Raw genomic sequence first — 16674 nt, forward strand, 5'->3', positions numbered from 1 at the left:
TACTCATAGCAATAGTTCATCTTTTTTTTATTGCTGAGTAGTATTCCATGGTTTAAAAATATCATGGCAGACATTTATGAATAAAGTTGCTACAAACATTCTTATACATGTCTTGTGTTCCATATATATGTACTCAATTCTTTTGGGTTCTGGGATAGACTTTTAAAACTCTGTGCTTAAGCCAAATTTTATAGACATCTTCATTTAAAATAGCTTACAGCTACAACTTGTGACTTTCGTGCAATGGTTATAACTGACTCAGAAATAGGGCATTGCTGGTCAGACTTATGGTAAAGATGTATGAGTTAATCCAGTCATGGGTTGTGGTATAATTTCAACTTGGATAGGATGTTACCAGCATGGGACTAACTTGCAGTTTAGCAGTCAGGGTTTCAAATTGGCATTCCCTCCTCTGGAGGATTCAGTCTCATGACACATTTTCCTTTGCCTGGGGTTGTTTTTTGGTCTAATCTTTCCTAAAATAGAAAGTCCAACTCCTGCAAACTGAAGACTTTTTTTTCTAAGAGTATTCTTGAAACTTTAACTGTGGGGAATAATAACAGTATTCATTTCCCTCATTAAAGATTAGAGGGTTAAATCCTAGTGAGGGAGGGAAGAACCAAAGATAGGGCAAGTAATTTTTTCAGTTGACAGAGATAAAGCTAACAAGGTATCTCAGAACTGGAGATTTTTTTTTTTTTTTTTTTTTGAGACAGAGTCTCACTCTGTCACCCTGGGTAGAGCGTAGCAGTGGTGTCATCGTCATTGTAGCTTACTGCAACCTCAAACTCTTTGGCTCAAGTGATCCTCCTGCCTCAGCCTCCTGAGTAGCTGGGACTACAGGCATGCGCCACCATTCCCAGCTAATTTTTTCTCTATATATTTTCAGTTGTCTGGCTAATTTTTCTATTTTTAGTAGAGACAAAGTCTCGCTCTTGCTGAGGCTGGTCTCAAACTCCTGAGCTCAAGCCATCCTCCCGCCTCGGCCTCCCAGAATGCTAGGATTACAGTCCTGAGCCACCATGCCCGGGCAGAACCGAAGATCTCATTTAACTTCCTTAATTTGTTAAAACAGAACCTCATTCATATTTCATCTTAAAATATTGCTAAAAATAAGGGTAAGGGCACCAGGAAAAGATCCTAAGGCTTTCCAGACTCACTGATATGTAAATTATTTAACTGAGGGCTATGTATAGTCAGAGAGCTTGGAGAAAATGGCTTATTTTGCTGTGTTCGGGTACTTTAAGTAGAGTCAAGAGGCAGACTGAGCCTTCAGCTTTGTCATATTGCCTGAGTCGTGGTGACAAAGCAGAGGATATGCATTCTGATAGTTGCTGATGATTCCTAGAAAGTGTCAGGAGTGGCTTCACAAATACAATTTATCCAATAACAAGTAGAATCATTTCAAGGAAATCATTTATTTTCATGTAACATTGCCTCCAGGTCCTGCCCACTCACCAATCTTTATCCATCACAGGGCCAGAGTTCTTTGATGACTCAACCAGCTCATCAAAGACAAAGTTGTGGAGCAAAAGCAGTCTGGAATTTCTCAGCCTTTGTGTCCCATGGCCACACTTCTTCATGTGACTTGCTGCCGGCTTTCCTCTCCTCGGGGCTTTCTCCTTCCTTGATATGCACTTCACTTCCTGCCCTTGTCCATTTTGTTTTATCTCCTTTGCTGATTTCCCTTCTTCCTTCAAAGTTTATTCCCAGTTTGACATCTCTTTTCCTCTTTCTAGGGACCTCATTCATCCCTCAACTTTGACCATCACCTCTACACAGATGATGCCCAAATCAGTAACAACAGCCTTGTCCTAGACATTCCACTGCTATTTCCAACTGCCTTCTAGAATCTACTTCACAGATTCTTCAAACTAACATGTCAAACTCTCTATCTCCCCCTAAATATACTATTCTTCCCTATTTGCTAACACAGTTATTTGCACCATCCACCTTGTAAACCTTGTGTGCAGGGAAGAGTTAACCTTGCAGGCCTGAGACTGCCTGTCCTTAGAAAGTCCCGCTTGCAAGGTTGGCCCTTGGCTGGCATCTGGGGACTTGGCTGGCAAGTCCCCTACACTGATATAAAACTTTCATTAAATGATAAGAATGGTTCACTGTGCATCAACTATTTGTACAAACAATGGGTTTATGCTAAATGCTTCTTTTCCTTCTGGAAATCTGAAATTTTGGTAAAAGCTAGGTAGAGGGTGCCTTATCTGACCAGCCCCCAGTTAAAACCCCGAGCACTGAGTCTCCTTAGTAGACAACACTTTTGCTGTCACAACTTGACTGTCCCATGTGAATCCACTGGGAGAAGCTTCTCAGAAGCTTGCATTTGGTTTTCTCTATCTTTGCTCCATGTCCTTTTTCCTTTTGCTGATATTACTGTATATTGTTTTGCTGTAATCCCAACCATGAATACAACTATGTATATGATGAGTCCTGTGAGTCTTCCTAGCAAATCACTGAGCCTGGGGGTGGTCTTGGGGACTCTGACATATCTTAGTATAATTCCTAGCTCTCCTTTTTTCCTTCGCCCTCTATATTCAATTAATCACCAATTATCATTTGTTCTAGCTATAAATATTCTCCACCCTCACTGTAGCTCTGATGCTACAACCGTGACACCATTTGGGCACCTCTGTGCCCCTCTGCCCTCCCCCAGCAAGCAAAACCTCCAAGATTGGAGGACAGCACCAAGCCAATGCTGCAAGGGAGATTCCTTCTCAAAGCTAGTTCCCTCAGCTATAAGATGGGCATAATAGTGCCTATTTCATAGGGTTGTTGTTGGGGTAAATGAAAAAATATATATAAACTTTATGAGATTATCTACATAAAGTGCTTAGTACTTAGCACATATAATCCCTTAAAAATGTTAGTTGCTGTTTTTATTGTTGCTATTATTAATAATCTGCAGACTTCTTACCTGGTCGCTACCTGTGAAACTCAGCCAGTTCTAGCACCACAACCACTTTGTTATGAAATTAGGAATTCAGCTTCTTACCCCTAAAATCTGTAGACCCACACAAAAATGCAAGCATCTCTGTCTGGTTCCAAGCGGCCTGTTATTTGGGGGTGCTCTCTTCCTCTGCCTGGGTGTCTCAGTGTGAGTTACTGATGAGATGAATCTTTCTCGTGGTTGAGCAGATGGAAGCCAGGGCCGTGGAAATCTCCAGACTCTTGTGGTTACTGCTGGAAATGTTTGTTTCCTACCCCAAAAGTTCTTCAAAACCACCAGCTATTTCATAGGAGAAAGCTATTGCCAAGGACTGAAGAGCCAGGATTATCATAAACAATAAAAATTAAAATTAGGGATTTTCAGTTGGTTCATGTGCAGCGGTATTTACAACTAATTGATCACAACAAGTCACAGATTCCTTTGTTCCTTTTCCACTCCCACTGCTTCACTTGACCAGCCTTAAAAAAATTAAAAACAAATAAATAAAAAAAGAGAAAAATTTGGGAATTTTCTATTTTCGGAATTTTCAGTAACTATCCTAGGAATTTTTGCCAGGATGAAAACTTTTTGGAATCATTACAAACATTCTCCACAGTAGAAATAATGAAATCACAGGTCCATTAGTAAAATAAAGCTTAAAGATCTATTCAGCATCCCAAACAACAATATGTTTACCAACAGAGTTGAATTATTCACTCTAAAATTCCATGCTATTAAAAATCACATAAGCAATAACTTCTGATTGAAAACAAACAGAAAAAAGCAGCAAAGGCAAATGGAGTAGTACATTAACTTTATTTTGAATTAGAGCATGGAATGTGTAATGAAGCAAATGAATGCAATGAAAAAGTTTGCAGTTCAATTAAGCAGACAATTTGCATAGGAATTGCTAGTTTTTAAGTCTTAGGTTGCAGAGCTAACTGACTTGTGAATTAGAATAACATAAAATATGAACCATGTACATGTACACAAATTAAAATACAATTTTTAAAATAACAAACCTTTTGTACAGTCTTTGGCATGGATAATACCATAATCTCATCTAGATCAAATCTTATCCTTCTAAGTTAGACGCCGCTTCAATGCAGTAAGAGGCCTACATACTGTTAAAGCTACTGGGTTCATTTTGAGGGCTGTAATATTGTTCAAGAACATTATCCACTTAAAACAATTTAAGTAATAGGCCAATGACATGTTTAAGCGAAAAACATTAAGTTTGAGATTCATCCCATTTTGTCTTTTGGAACTTTATTACCAATACTCATATTAATGTTTTGTTTTATATCAGTGATAAGCAACTATTTTTGGCATAAGGGCTAACTAAGGAGAAAATGGAAGGCATTTAAGGCCATATTATTAATATTTTCTTCTTCAAAATGAATATAGCTTTTTGAAATTCCCATAGGGGAAAATGTGTATTTGTACAACTTTGCTGAATAAAAGACCGACATAGAGGAGACTGGCATTGCTTTTTAGCTACCAAAATGTTTATATCTAGGTGTTTTAGCAACATAGAGCTTTCTAATCTTTCATCCTGAAATTAGATCATAGGCTTTTGCATAGCTAGTCAGGCTACAGGCATCTCTGGGGGCTGTGGGTTGCTCATCACTGGCTTTACTTGTGACATTGATCAAAATAAGCTGCTTTTTGCTGCATCAATCATAAATTTTAAGAGAATATTTTCCAATTTCAAAAACTCTATTCTGTTATTTACTGAACAAAAAATTCTTTTGGGACTACGTTTCCCTCCATCTTTACGTATTTTTACATAGAACATTGGCTGGAAACCAGGGCAGAACATGAACAAGAAAACTAAAGATTTGTTTAAAAAACAGAAATACCAGCAGCGTTTATCATGGTAGATCTTAGAAATAAAGTTTAATTTTTGTGTGTGCAGTTAGGCACTGACTGAGACATTTAGACACCATTGATTATAAAGTGCATTGAATATAAATTTTGATCCTGCTCAAAGGAATAATTCAATAAAGCTCAGGTTTCTTTCTTAGAATCAATCAACCCAGGAACATGCATAGATGAACGCTTATTAAATGCTAATAACAGTCTTTTATTATTTATACTCCTGCAATAGTAATAGTAACACATTGTACTTGCATATATCACATTTTATCCAAGGACCTCAAAGTCATTGTATCAAGCAATGCAGTATTGGAAGCTCAAGATTCCACAGCATATTAGGTCTACTTACTTACGACCTGGGAAATAGATTCCCAACAGTAGAACCAAAATAAAAGATCAAAGAGACAAGCCTAAATTTCTTGTGGTTTGTAACTTTATGAATTTCCAAATACTCCACTGGTAACCTAACATACCTACAATGTAGAGTCTAAGTAAACATGATTTTTACATGTCTCAAATAAGATGAGGATCAACTCACAAATGCACCATTTGTCTTTTCTATAGTTCAACAGTCCTTCTTTGAGTAGCACATGGTGGAATGTCAGAAGTGGCTTTTTAATAATGTATGTTTACACTTCATTGATTCATAATAATCATGGCTATGACCCTTGGGTAGAAGAAAACATTTTCCACTGGAATGACATACATATGTATGTAAAATATGATGGATCTATGTATTTTAGGACACCTACATTTAACACAAAAGCAAAAGTGCATCAATTCATTGAAGGTCAGCCTTTCAGTTTAAAAGAAACGAAGCTTTCTCTCTCCTTGTTTAGTACTGAGAACCCTGTCCATCTTAGAGTTTAAGTGAGAGACCCACGTTTGCACAGTTGGAAATGAGTTTCTGTGGAATCCATGGATATGCCAGGCCCCCTGGAGCTGAGTTACCGGGCAGTGTGAGAAGCCCACGGTAAGGGGTTGCAGGAAGGGGTTCCTGAGTTGCTCTGTTCTCGACCCAGTGCACAGAGCATAGCTCTTCTTTGTCAGGGACCCACAGGGTGGCCATTCTGGGCATTTTCTTTCTTTAAAGAATTTCCAACACTGTTCGAAAAGCAATTTCTTTTTGGACAATGAGGTTAAGGTTTCCATCTTTCCATCACATATAGAACTAAGTTAGCTTTTTCTGTGACCTTCTTTACTTCGGAGGAGACGCAATATACGTTCATTTTTGGTTAGTTCTGCCGGAAGTTTATTGGCCTGAAAGAAGATAAGATGAGCATTATTGAATGTTCACAGCTGGTGTGGCTCTAGGGACTCAAAAGAGGGACATCTTACTCACACTTTCTCCTTTACTAATGAAAAATCTCCACTGAACTCACTGTTTTTTTAAAAAAAAAATTTTTATTTTACCCTACTTGTAAGCTAAAGAACTCACTTTCTTATAGAAGGCATTAAAGGCCTTCTTTAAATGTACACATATCACTTGTTATTTTCTTAGCTCATTCTTAGAGGTATTTTTTATCCAGCCAGGTCCCTTACTAGACTGTGATCTCCTAAAGGGCAGGGTCTAGGTCTAATTTGTCATTCCTTCCTTATGTCCAGCACAATGCCTAGTGTGTCTAGTAGGTGCTCAATAAATACTGGTGAAATTAAATTTGATACCTTATATTTAATTAGTTTATTATACATAGTAGCCTGTCTACTAGGGACTCAGGATGCAGGACAGGTATCTTTTGATGAGAAGGCAGAATCAGAAGATGTCCAGAGCACGAGAGATGCCTGGGAAAGAACAGCTTCAGTGGCTAAAATGTTCCACCCAACCCAGCATCACTGTCAGTCCTATCTTGTCACATTGCTGCTGAGATACATTCTTTAAGCATTTAGTGAGCCAGTCAGCAATAGGTGTTATGGGGCAGTGGTTCTCCAACTTTTTGGTCTCAGGACCTCTTAAAAATTACTGAAGACTCTAACAAACTTTTGTTTTAGAAATTAAAACTAAGAAAACATTTAAAATGTATTTATTAATTCATTAAAATAATAAATGTAGTACAAGTTAATACATTTATGAAAAACAACTAAATTTTCAAAAACAAGAAAAAATTACTGAGAAGAGAGTAGCATTGTTTAACAGTTTTACACTTTTTTTTTTTTTTTTGAGACAGGATCTCCACTTTGTTGCCTGGCATGATCATAACTCACTGCAATCTCACCCTGCTGGGCTCAAGCAATCCTCCTGCCTCAGCCTACCAAGTAGCTGGGACTACAGGCACACACCACCATGCCCAGATAATTTTTTTCAAGTTTTTTGTAGCAATGGAGGTCTCAATATGTTGCCCAGGCTGGTTTCAAACTCCTGGCCTCAAGTGATCCTCCCACCTTAGCCTCCCTCCAAGTGCTGGGATTATATGTGTGTGCCACCATACCCACAGAGGGGAGGCCATTAAGAGGTAGCAAAGCACACAGAATCAAGGAGGGGGCTTAGATATAGATGTTTCCTGCCTCACATATTTTTTTGTCCTGCAGCCAAGCCTGGAACCTTAGTTGCTTTATCTGGAAACTTGATCCTAGGTGAAGCTTCTGCAGACCCCACCTTCTAGGCTGGATCCTGCCCCCTGATCCTCACCTGCTGGTTGGGACATCACTTGTTGGAATGATGAATTTGTCACAAAAGGTCTGCTGTGCAGCACGTCCTGTAGCTGCAGCCCTGCCCACCACATGGCACCCTTGATGCTGATACTGGATTCAATCAGAGAGCAAATTGTTATGCTATGCTACTATAGACCACAGCCCCCTCTGTGGGGTCAAATTCTACTAGTAGCTAAGTTCCTGCAGGAATCAACATTGTATAGACCTGGGCCTGCAGAGAAATGCTCCTGGTAAACAGACCTCAGCTTCCAGTCTCAGAGTAAACACTCAGGAATGACTGAGCTCTCTACATCAGTTATTAGTCCTTGGTTGAGCATGAGGCTCCATCGCAGTCAGGGAGAAGGGAGCTAAGACGTGCTTTATCTACCAGCCTGCTGACTTCTTGCGTTGAGCAACCATCTCCGAGAATGTCTATATCCTTTGCTATTAAAAAAGCTTTATACCCTTAAACTGTGTTAGTCAATTACATCACTGTTGTGTGTGTCATCCATGTAGTTCTAGAGACCTGGTCTAACCCCTTCTCTCTCCCACTTGGTCTCCACTGAATTTGTAGGTTGCTGAGGCTGTGTGGGCTGTGGTGACGGATGGCCGTCCACAGCATCAAACCACTGTATTTCTCCACTGTTCCTGGGAGAAGATGTGTTCTGAGTGCTTAGTTGGGGGTGTTGGGAACACAAGACCCCTGCACCCAGGGGGCTGGCTGTAGTGTGAGGAGTTGCCAATGGGGCCACTGGTCAGCCCTCTCCTTAGGCATCTGCCTTGAAGCCTCAGGGCAGAAGTCCTGGAACTCCTGGAGCAGAAGAGTACTTCTGGACTAGCTTAGATGTCACTTTGTCTGGGAAGCCTGCAATAGCCTTCTTTACTTCTCTGCTTATAGTTCTTATCACTTTGTATTGCAATTGCTTGTTTAATTATCTTTATTTCCCACTAAACTCTGACCTCCCTAAAGGCAGAGACCGTGTGAATCGTATTCACTGTTGTATCCCCAGCACATAGCACAGTGCATGGTGACTAGTAGGTGCTCCATGTTTGTGGAAAAATGAATAAAGGCTAAGAATACCCCTTCAAGAGTCCTGGGTGGCTGCTGAAATCCCAGCACCCTTGCTTCTGGAGCTGCCATTAAAAAGATTGGCCCCTATGGGATGGCTGGTGGGTGGGTGGGAGCTTCCCTGGCAGTTACCCCCAGGTTTCTAAGGACTTCTGCAGTAGGAGGCTCCAACATGAGTGCCCAGATATATATTCAAGTAGTTTTAGGAAGAGTCCAAAGTCTAGCATTTTGCCAACTGGAAATTACCCATAATCATTACGGCTGATGGTTATTCCATTATTCTAGGAGACACACAGGAATTGTATTTTTCAGTTTCTATATAAAGTTACTAACATTTCCCCCTTGCCTTAATTCAGTACTGGATAGCTCACCAACAAAGATTGATTTCTGTAGGAAGTCTGTGTACAAGGTCTAAAGATAAGATCTGAGGAAAGGCAATTGTGACTTCAACTGGCTTAGCACACAGCCAGGCCAGCTAATGGGAAACAAATCAAAACACCTCAGGAGCAAGAAGCAGAAATGTTATCTTCAGGCAATCCAGTGGTAGGAGTGGGGAAATAATACTTCCACATGCTAAGTAAAATGAAAAAAGTTACCCCTGGCATGTTGTTTAATTGGCACTGCTTAATGGTTTCTTTTCAAAATGTCATGGAATAGTGTATGTTTTTGTTTTTTTTAATTAAAAAATTTAACACAGTAACAGATGCTTATAAAAATTCAATGAGTATGTTAGCATAAAGTGAAAGCTGTTTTTCATGCCTTCCCCTATTAATAAGCATCAATCCCACTTCCTCCTTCAAAAGTCGGTAGATTAGTGCGTTTGCTCGAGACCTTTCCTAGGCTGCCGTCCTCCCCTGCAGTCCGTGCAGCTGCCAGCTCAAGCCCACGTGGAACAGGAGGAAGTATAACAACAATCATTTTTCCTATTGTTAGTGTGTACCCTCCCGCCTGCAAGTTTGGCCTAATTGTAAACGAAAGATTTAGAACTAGAAAAAAAGATGGGTTGGTTTTGTAACAGTGGCATGTACGCCTGTTAACAATACAAAGGCAACATTTCCCCCCATGTAGTCAGCAAATACAGCACAAGCAATTCTCAAGATAGGAACGTCCAACTCATGGGGACAGTGATAAACTACCAGAACTTGGACATTTTGGGGGCATGTCTTGGACGATAGAACAATACTTACTCCCACCATGACTGCCCTCCTCTTTCCCCCCACCTCTGCCAGGAGGCTGCACCATTGTTAACTGAAAACCACTGATGATACAGGGTTTTCAGTACAATTCCCTGGGTCCAAGTGTGCTGCTGATTCATCACCTACTCATAGCAACCCTGCATGCCCTTGTTATGCAAAGAGTGAAGATGGTGACTGGAGCCTGAGAGATGTTTATCCTGGCTTAGGAGGACGCTGAGAGGGTCCCGATGGAGTTGAAAGATGGGTTAAGTAGGTACCTTGTTTCTCAGGGAGGGGTCCGCCCCTGCTTCCAGGAGCAACGCCACTGTTTTAATATTCCCGCTGAGCACTGCTGCATGGAGTGCTGATGTCCCATTCTAAGAGAAAATGACAGTGTGTGTCAGGAGGGAGTGCATGGTCACTAGTACATAGCTGGGCTTTCATCGTAAACCGTCTGTAACATCAGAGCCTTAATCTTCCTTATCGTGCCTCATACTTCTCAAAGTCACATCGGCACCGATGTAGTGTCCTCAGATACACTGCCAATCGACAGTGTAAACATTGCTAATGTTCTTTCGCAACTGAAACAAGGAATCGGCCCAGGGTGCACATGACTTCATGGTCACTCAGTCAGTTTTATACACTTTAGAACTTGCTGCAGAAAAAACAATGGTGTGCCAAACATTTTTGTTCTTCAAGGACAACACATACAGTCTTTGTATTTTTGTTGAGCCACTTCCAGCAAGGCTGGAGGAACGGTTGTTGGGCCAATGGGCCAACCAGTTAGCCCAACTACAGACACCCACCCCCTAGGCGGAAAGGGAGTGAGGCTGGAGTTATGGGGCTTAGGGGAAGAGGAGTATGTGGGGTAAGGAAATGCCCCTGAGGCCTGAGTTGGAGCATTTCTGAGCACAGAAGGTCCCTGTAGATGGGCTGCTGATATTTTATGAAATTTACTGCAAATATTTATTGAAATAAGAAAGCAGCTATATGCAGCATGTAGCTGGACCAGGGAAGGAGGCAAAAAGAATATAACAAACTAATATAAGAACAATGGGCAGTCATATGACATTGGTTCCAGAGAGTACATAATGTCTACAAACAATACCTAAATGTAAGCTTAGTTTTCTAACTAGTCATAATAAAAATCACTCTGATTTTGTAAAAGACTAAAATATCATACCTAGAAAAAATTCCAAGCAAAGTACCATTTTTCTATAGTTGCTTCTATAATATATATGATAACTCACTAATTTGGTAACATTTCACTTGTCTGAATTTTAGACAACCTGTCAACTTCACCTATTCAAAACATAGCTAAGAATAAAAAGCCAAGCAAAAAAGAACCATTTGAAATAAGACTAGATTTTGCAAAGTCCATTTCTAGAGCTTGTTCCTTTTGTTCATAGAATTTACTTTTATAGATGGTTTATTCTTACTTTACAAACAATTTTAGCAAGTGCAGATTTCTGGCTTCCAAGCTGATGGAAGATTAGGAGTAGCTCATTAGGACAGGAGAGAGGGACCAACCAACACACTGACAACAGCAGTTCTGTGTTAGCTGACAGCAAGAATGGAGTCTAAAAATATGAAGAGCAGACACAAAAGTGTCCATGAAGCTTCTGGGGTCATTTAAGGGCAAGTAGATTTTATACCCATTGATAAACCCTGAGGGCACGGTCCCCAAACTGCTAAGCCACTGTGTCAAATTAGAATAGATTTCTTGTCCCCTATTTAAGAAAAGAGGAGAATGTATCGTAGGGATCAGCAAACTATGACCTGTGGGTCAAATCTAGCCTATCCCCTCTTTGTGTATGTCCTGCAAGCTAGGATTTGTCTTTACATATTTAAATGACTTAAAAAAGATTAAAAGAAGAATATTTTGTAACATGTGAAAATATGAAATTCCATAAATACATGTCCATAGCTTCCTTCTTTCCTTCCTTCCTTCCTTTTTCCTTCCTTCCTTCCTTCCTTCCTTCTTCCTTTCTTCCTTTCTTTCCTTTTTTGAATTTTCTATGGCTGCTTTCTGGCGACCATGGCAGAGTTGAGCAGTTGTGACCGGGATTCACATGGCTCACAAAGCCTAAAATATTTACACTCTGGTCCTTCACAGAAAAAGTTTGCTGACCCCTGATATGTACTATATAGGTTAGAAATATTTTAATCCAAATGATTAAAACTTAATAAAGAGTTTGGGGGCTCTATTTTTTAGGAGACCCAGGTCTCCAGATTGACATATTTTTTGAGGCTTCCAGGTGTTTCAGGCTTATTTTATTTCACTTAGGGGAACAGAGCAGAGTGATTCTTTGCTCAGGATAATGAAGAGAAGGAACATAAGTGTTTGCTCTTCTTCCTTCATTGCACAGATCCTCCAAATGATATCAGTATGGTTTAATTTACAAGTTAGTAACTTCATTACTACTGTCTAATTGGTTTTCTTCTGGAAAACTAGGTAGTGACAAACTCTAGTTCACTCTTTTTACGACCTTCCTATTTCTACCAGTGTCCATGGATCTCCAGCTTTAAGAAGCTATAGGTGTTCTTTTGAGAACACAACTAACCAGGCTAATTATACCCAAATTCTACTGCAGTCCCCAAATACAGACTTCTTCTCTTCTAACATCTCCCTTTTATAGATTGGTAAAATTTCTCCTTAGGTCTTACCTTCAAAATACCAAGAGAAGGTGAGAACTTAAGCAACTCCTCTATAACGTCATTATATCCTTTGTTGGCTGCTTTCAATAATGCTGTTGTACCGTCCTTAACAAAAAGAGGAAAATAAAAGTTGATTATTAACATATGTCTGCGTTGGCTGAGAACTGTCAGTTGAGAACTGGGAGTATGATTGCCAGAAACAGGCAAAATGTGTAAATGAAACACAGACCGGTAACATCACTTAATCTAGGGGCATTTTAGAGCATATTAATTCTGCATGAAAGAATATCAGACCAAATATGTGACTGTTTATATTATCTTATAACCCTGCCATTTGGGAATTCATACTCCTCCAGTCCTTTAGAATGCTGGGTAAGGGACAAGGGGAATTTCAAGAGCCTATTTTTAGGGCATTGATGGACCAAAGAGACATTCTCTGCTGTTCATGACTTAGCAGAAATTGTTTAACTGTCTTTAATGATTTAAATTATTGTTCAACTATATTTGCTGTTTTAAAAATTTATGCAACCTTGCCCTACTCTGCCCTAGGCATCCTACTTGCCTGTGTGTATGGTGGAAGGGGAGGACTAGGAGAGATAGATTGAAAACCACTAAAAAAGAATGCAAAGACAAATCTAAAAATTAATATTCAGCTTCTGTCATTATTTTTTTGGCTCAAAAAGAGATTTTCCAATTTTTTTCCCCCCGTAGAGACCAGGGTCTCACTTTGTCACCCAGGCTGGAGTACAGTGGTGCAATCATAGCTCACTGCAGCCCAGAACTCCTGGGCTCAGACGGTCCCCACCCTGGCCGCCCCAAACTCTGGGTTTACAGGCCTGAACCACCACTGGGCCGGGCCTTCAGATTCCTTCTTTAACTATCAATGCTGTGTTAGGGAGATTTAGCTCACAGAGTTCACAGTAGTCAAGGAACTACCGCAGTCTGCCATTAGGGCTTATCACTAATTAGGAAGAAAAAAAGATGGGATTAGTGGATTTTTGTTTTCTGGCGTCAGAGATCGTGGAAAGAAGAAAAAGCAGGAGAGAGGGCAGTGAAGTGGCCAGGAATGTGTGCTCTGATTTCCTTTTTCAGGGCTTGGACTTGGAGAGGGGAAGGTGGGTCCCACAGGCAAGGATAATACAAAGGCAAAGAGGCCAGACACAGCAAAACACAAAAAGCAAGCAGCACAGTGCGGCCAGGCTCGCCCCGACCGCCCTTAGTTGCTGCGGGGCGAAGGGCCCGCTGTGGGGCACGCACGCCGAGGCAGAGTTAGGTGACACCAGCATAGGCTAGAGGAGACCGCGGGCCGAGGACACAGGGTGCAGGAGGCGGGCGGAGCCAGCGGGGCGCGGCTAGACCCCAAACCGCAGGCCCCCGCGTCGCCCCCGCTGCACTGCGCCCAGGGGCCAGCAGGAGGCGCAGCACCAGCCGGGTGACGGCTCCCAGCCCCACCCGCACAGGACACCCCGCGGCCGCGTCTCCCGCTGCTCCCCGCCCCCACCCGAGGTGGCGCCACCCTCTCCAGTTCGTCTAGGGTGGAGGAGAGAGACTCAGCGGCTGCGAATCAGACCTTGACTTTGTCTTCCTGCTAAAGAGCAGGTGGAGGCTGGGCGGAAACCCAGCTGTGGGTTAAGGACAGACTCCGTTTTCTCCGCACGTGGAGCCCAGCGGCTTGGCGCTCCGCGCGTTACCGCGGCCCCGGGGACACTCACGTTCCGCGCCGCGTCGCGGTCGGCTCCGCGCAGCAGCATCACCCGCACCGCCTCGCTGTGGCCCATCTGCGACGCGATCCACAGGGGCGCCGTCCCGTCCTGCGGGGAGAGGGGCGGCGGCCACCGTGACTGTGACTCTCGGTCACAGAACGTCTCAGCACCAAGTTTCCGAGACTGAAAACCCTGGGAAAGGCCCCTGACCACAGGTCACACTTGCCAGCTGAGTCACACAGCCAGGAGGAACTGAGAGGAGAAGAGAGTGTTTTTAACCCGCGAACACAGACTGGCATCTGGCAGGGCCTGGACTACTTGGGTAATTGCCAGTACTCAATATTTGGCTTATAAAACCAGCCACTTTATGGCTGGATCTTTTACCAATAAGTGTGGTACAGACTTACACACAAGGCTCCGGGGAGCGGCTGAATTGCACAGCACAGCGGAACCAAATCCCACAAACCCAGAGGGAAGCCAGCCTATTTCCCTGCCCCTAGACTCTGTCAATTTCTTTGCTTTCCTGGTGGGTCACACTCACCTTAAAGTTCACACTTTACACCCTGCTTAGTGGGGGCCAGTCATTCCCATAGAAAAGCCAGCAGTTTCCTTGGAGATGGGGTCTGAGGGTCAGAGAACTCAAGACAGTTCTCCTACTCTTTTATTCTGGTGTCCGAAACCCCTCATAGCTGCATCACTTTTCAGAAAGCTTAGATTAATTTTATGTGGAATGTTTTGTTGCATCTTCCAGGAGGTGATACATATTAATCAGTTACAGCAGGACAACATTTTGGGGAATATTTCCTGTATATTATTACTGAACATCCGTTTTTCCATGAACACTAGGCCACGAGGCTCCAGAGAAGAGAACAACAGTAGGGTGGCTCCTGCCAGGCAGAATGGAAACTAGAAAGCCCCTCTAGTGCAGGAAGGAGCTAGAGAGGGACGGGGAGGCAGTAGGGTGTGAGTGTCCATGTCTCCCCACTGCTCCCCCCTGCTGCCCACTTGAATCTGCAGGTGGAGTGGGCTGGGGAGGAGGTAAGCTGGGGGCAGGAGAAACACCCAGATAAGTTATGGGGAATTCCAGATAGGGAAGGATTTTCACTTTTTCTTGGGATTAAGCCCGGGAATATTAGAAGCCCCCCTAGAGAGGCTCTGCCTGAGACATAGAAGAGAAATGGTGGTGGCAGCTATCAGGGCCAGTGGCCTGAGACATCTCCCAAGCCCCATGGCCCACGTCCACTTGGCATCCGGGCATCCAGAGTTCCCATCTGCCTGTGGGAAATTGGAAGTGCCTGGGGTTGGGAAGGCCAGGTCACAGGGGGTCAAGACTTCCTGAGCAGAGATCGTGGCAGGGCCAGCACCGTGGTGGGACCAGCTGTGTCCCTGGGGTACCACTGCGGGATGCTTAGGCACCAGAAAGGCCAGCAAAAGGGCCAGACCTGAGTCTCGCCACCCCCACCCCGATGCATGGGTGACAGTCGGACTCCGAGAACATAGGTCATTTTGGAGGGAAGGCCAGGAGGGAGCAGGATCCAGAATTGGCTAAACTTAAGCTCTGAGGCAATTATAGTAATATGGCCTCAAGAGCCTGTTTTAGCCAGATAAGACTGAATTACCCACCAGCGGGAACTGGGGCTGGAGAGCAAAATGATTCGGTCATGGAATATAAAGTTACGTTTTCTGCTGTAGTGTGTAATTTCAACCCCTGCCTACTAGCTGAAGCAGGCACAGGAGTATTGCCCATTGCCATCCTGCGCAAGTGTCAGAGGACAAGACATGAGTGGGGTGGAGGAAGATGGCACTCAGCAGCCCAGGGAGATCTGGGGCGCTGAGGGATGATCAGAGGACGTTGGCACCTCTGTCTTGGGAGAGACAGGGGAAGAGGTGCTGAAACAAAGGATGAGGAAGGCTGAGGACACTCTGACCTACTTCAGGCATTTTTAAGGGGCCTCTTAGAATATTCTTGAATCTGAATATTACTTATCATTAGCAATGATAAATAATACCTTAATTTGTACTTTAGTTTACAAAGCATTTGCACATTCTTTATTTGATTCTCCCAATTCAGGATTCAGTCAATCATTCATTCATTCAAGCAACCAACAATTGTTAAGCATTTTCTAAGTCTCAGGCAGAGTACTCAAAATAAATAGTGGAGCAGGCATGGAAATTTCAGTATGCTTGCAATGCTACAATAAAGTGTGCGCAAATGCACAAAATGAACAGGAGGGGACCCTCTTACTGTGTGAGGATTACAGGGTCAATGTAAAAAGGACCAGGGTTTTGCCAGGTGAGAGGCAGAGGAAATTCCATGTAGAAGAGCAGCAGCAGCCACAGTCACGGTGGTTGGACAGGCAGGGCGGGAAATCCAGCTGCCCTAGCACAAGGGGTGTGGGCGGGACTCTGGGAGTGGTCTGGGCTTGACAAAAGCCTCAAATATTGCCAGGTTTTCTGGCACTCAGGTGCTAATGCACCTTGCCCTCCGTGCCTGCTTTGGGTCGGTTTTGTTCTGTGTCTCTATCTCCACCAGAGGGCAGGCAGGGAGGGGCAGCCGGTGGCCTGTTAGATAAGCTTTTCAAGGGCTTGCTTGGTTGTTATTAGTACAATTGTATTAAATGA

At 42.9% G+C, this 16674-nt stretch overlaps 1 protein-coding gene across 4 annotated transcripts in view; it reads right to left on the minus strand.

The window, feature by feature from the left end:
* Window positions 1-4785: 4785 nt before the first annotated feature.
* Window positions 4786-16674, minus strand: part of ANKRD29 (ankyrin repeat domain 29) — a 48229-nt gene continuing 36340 nt past the window's right edge. For 2 of the 4 annotated variants that reach the window (XM_045527553.1, XM_045527552.1), the window contains exons 7-10: window positions 14062-14160; window positions 12359-12454; window positions 9970-10068; window positions 4786-6079 (exon numbers count right to left, since the gene is read on the minus strand). In XM_045527553.1, the coding sequence (XP_045383509.1) occupies window positions 5996-6079; window positions 9970-10068; window positions 12359-12454; window positions 14062-14160 (378 nt within the window). In that variant the 3' untranslated portion in view covers window positions 4786-5995. The remainder of the gene's footprint in view (window positions 6080-9969; window positions 10069-12358; window positions 12455-14061; window positions 14161-16674) is intronic. The other 2 variants (XM_045527555.1, XM_045527554.1) reach the window with 1 other exon arrangement.

Source organism: Lemur catta, chromosome 16, assembly GCF_020740605.2.
Source record: "Lemur catta isolate mLemCat1 chromosome 16, mLemCat1.pri, whole genome shotgun sequence".
Classification (NCBI taxonomy): domain Eukaryota; kingdom Metazoa; phylum Chordata; class Mammalia; order Primates; family Lemuridae; genus Lemur; species Lemur catta.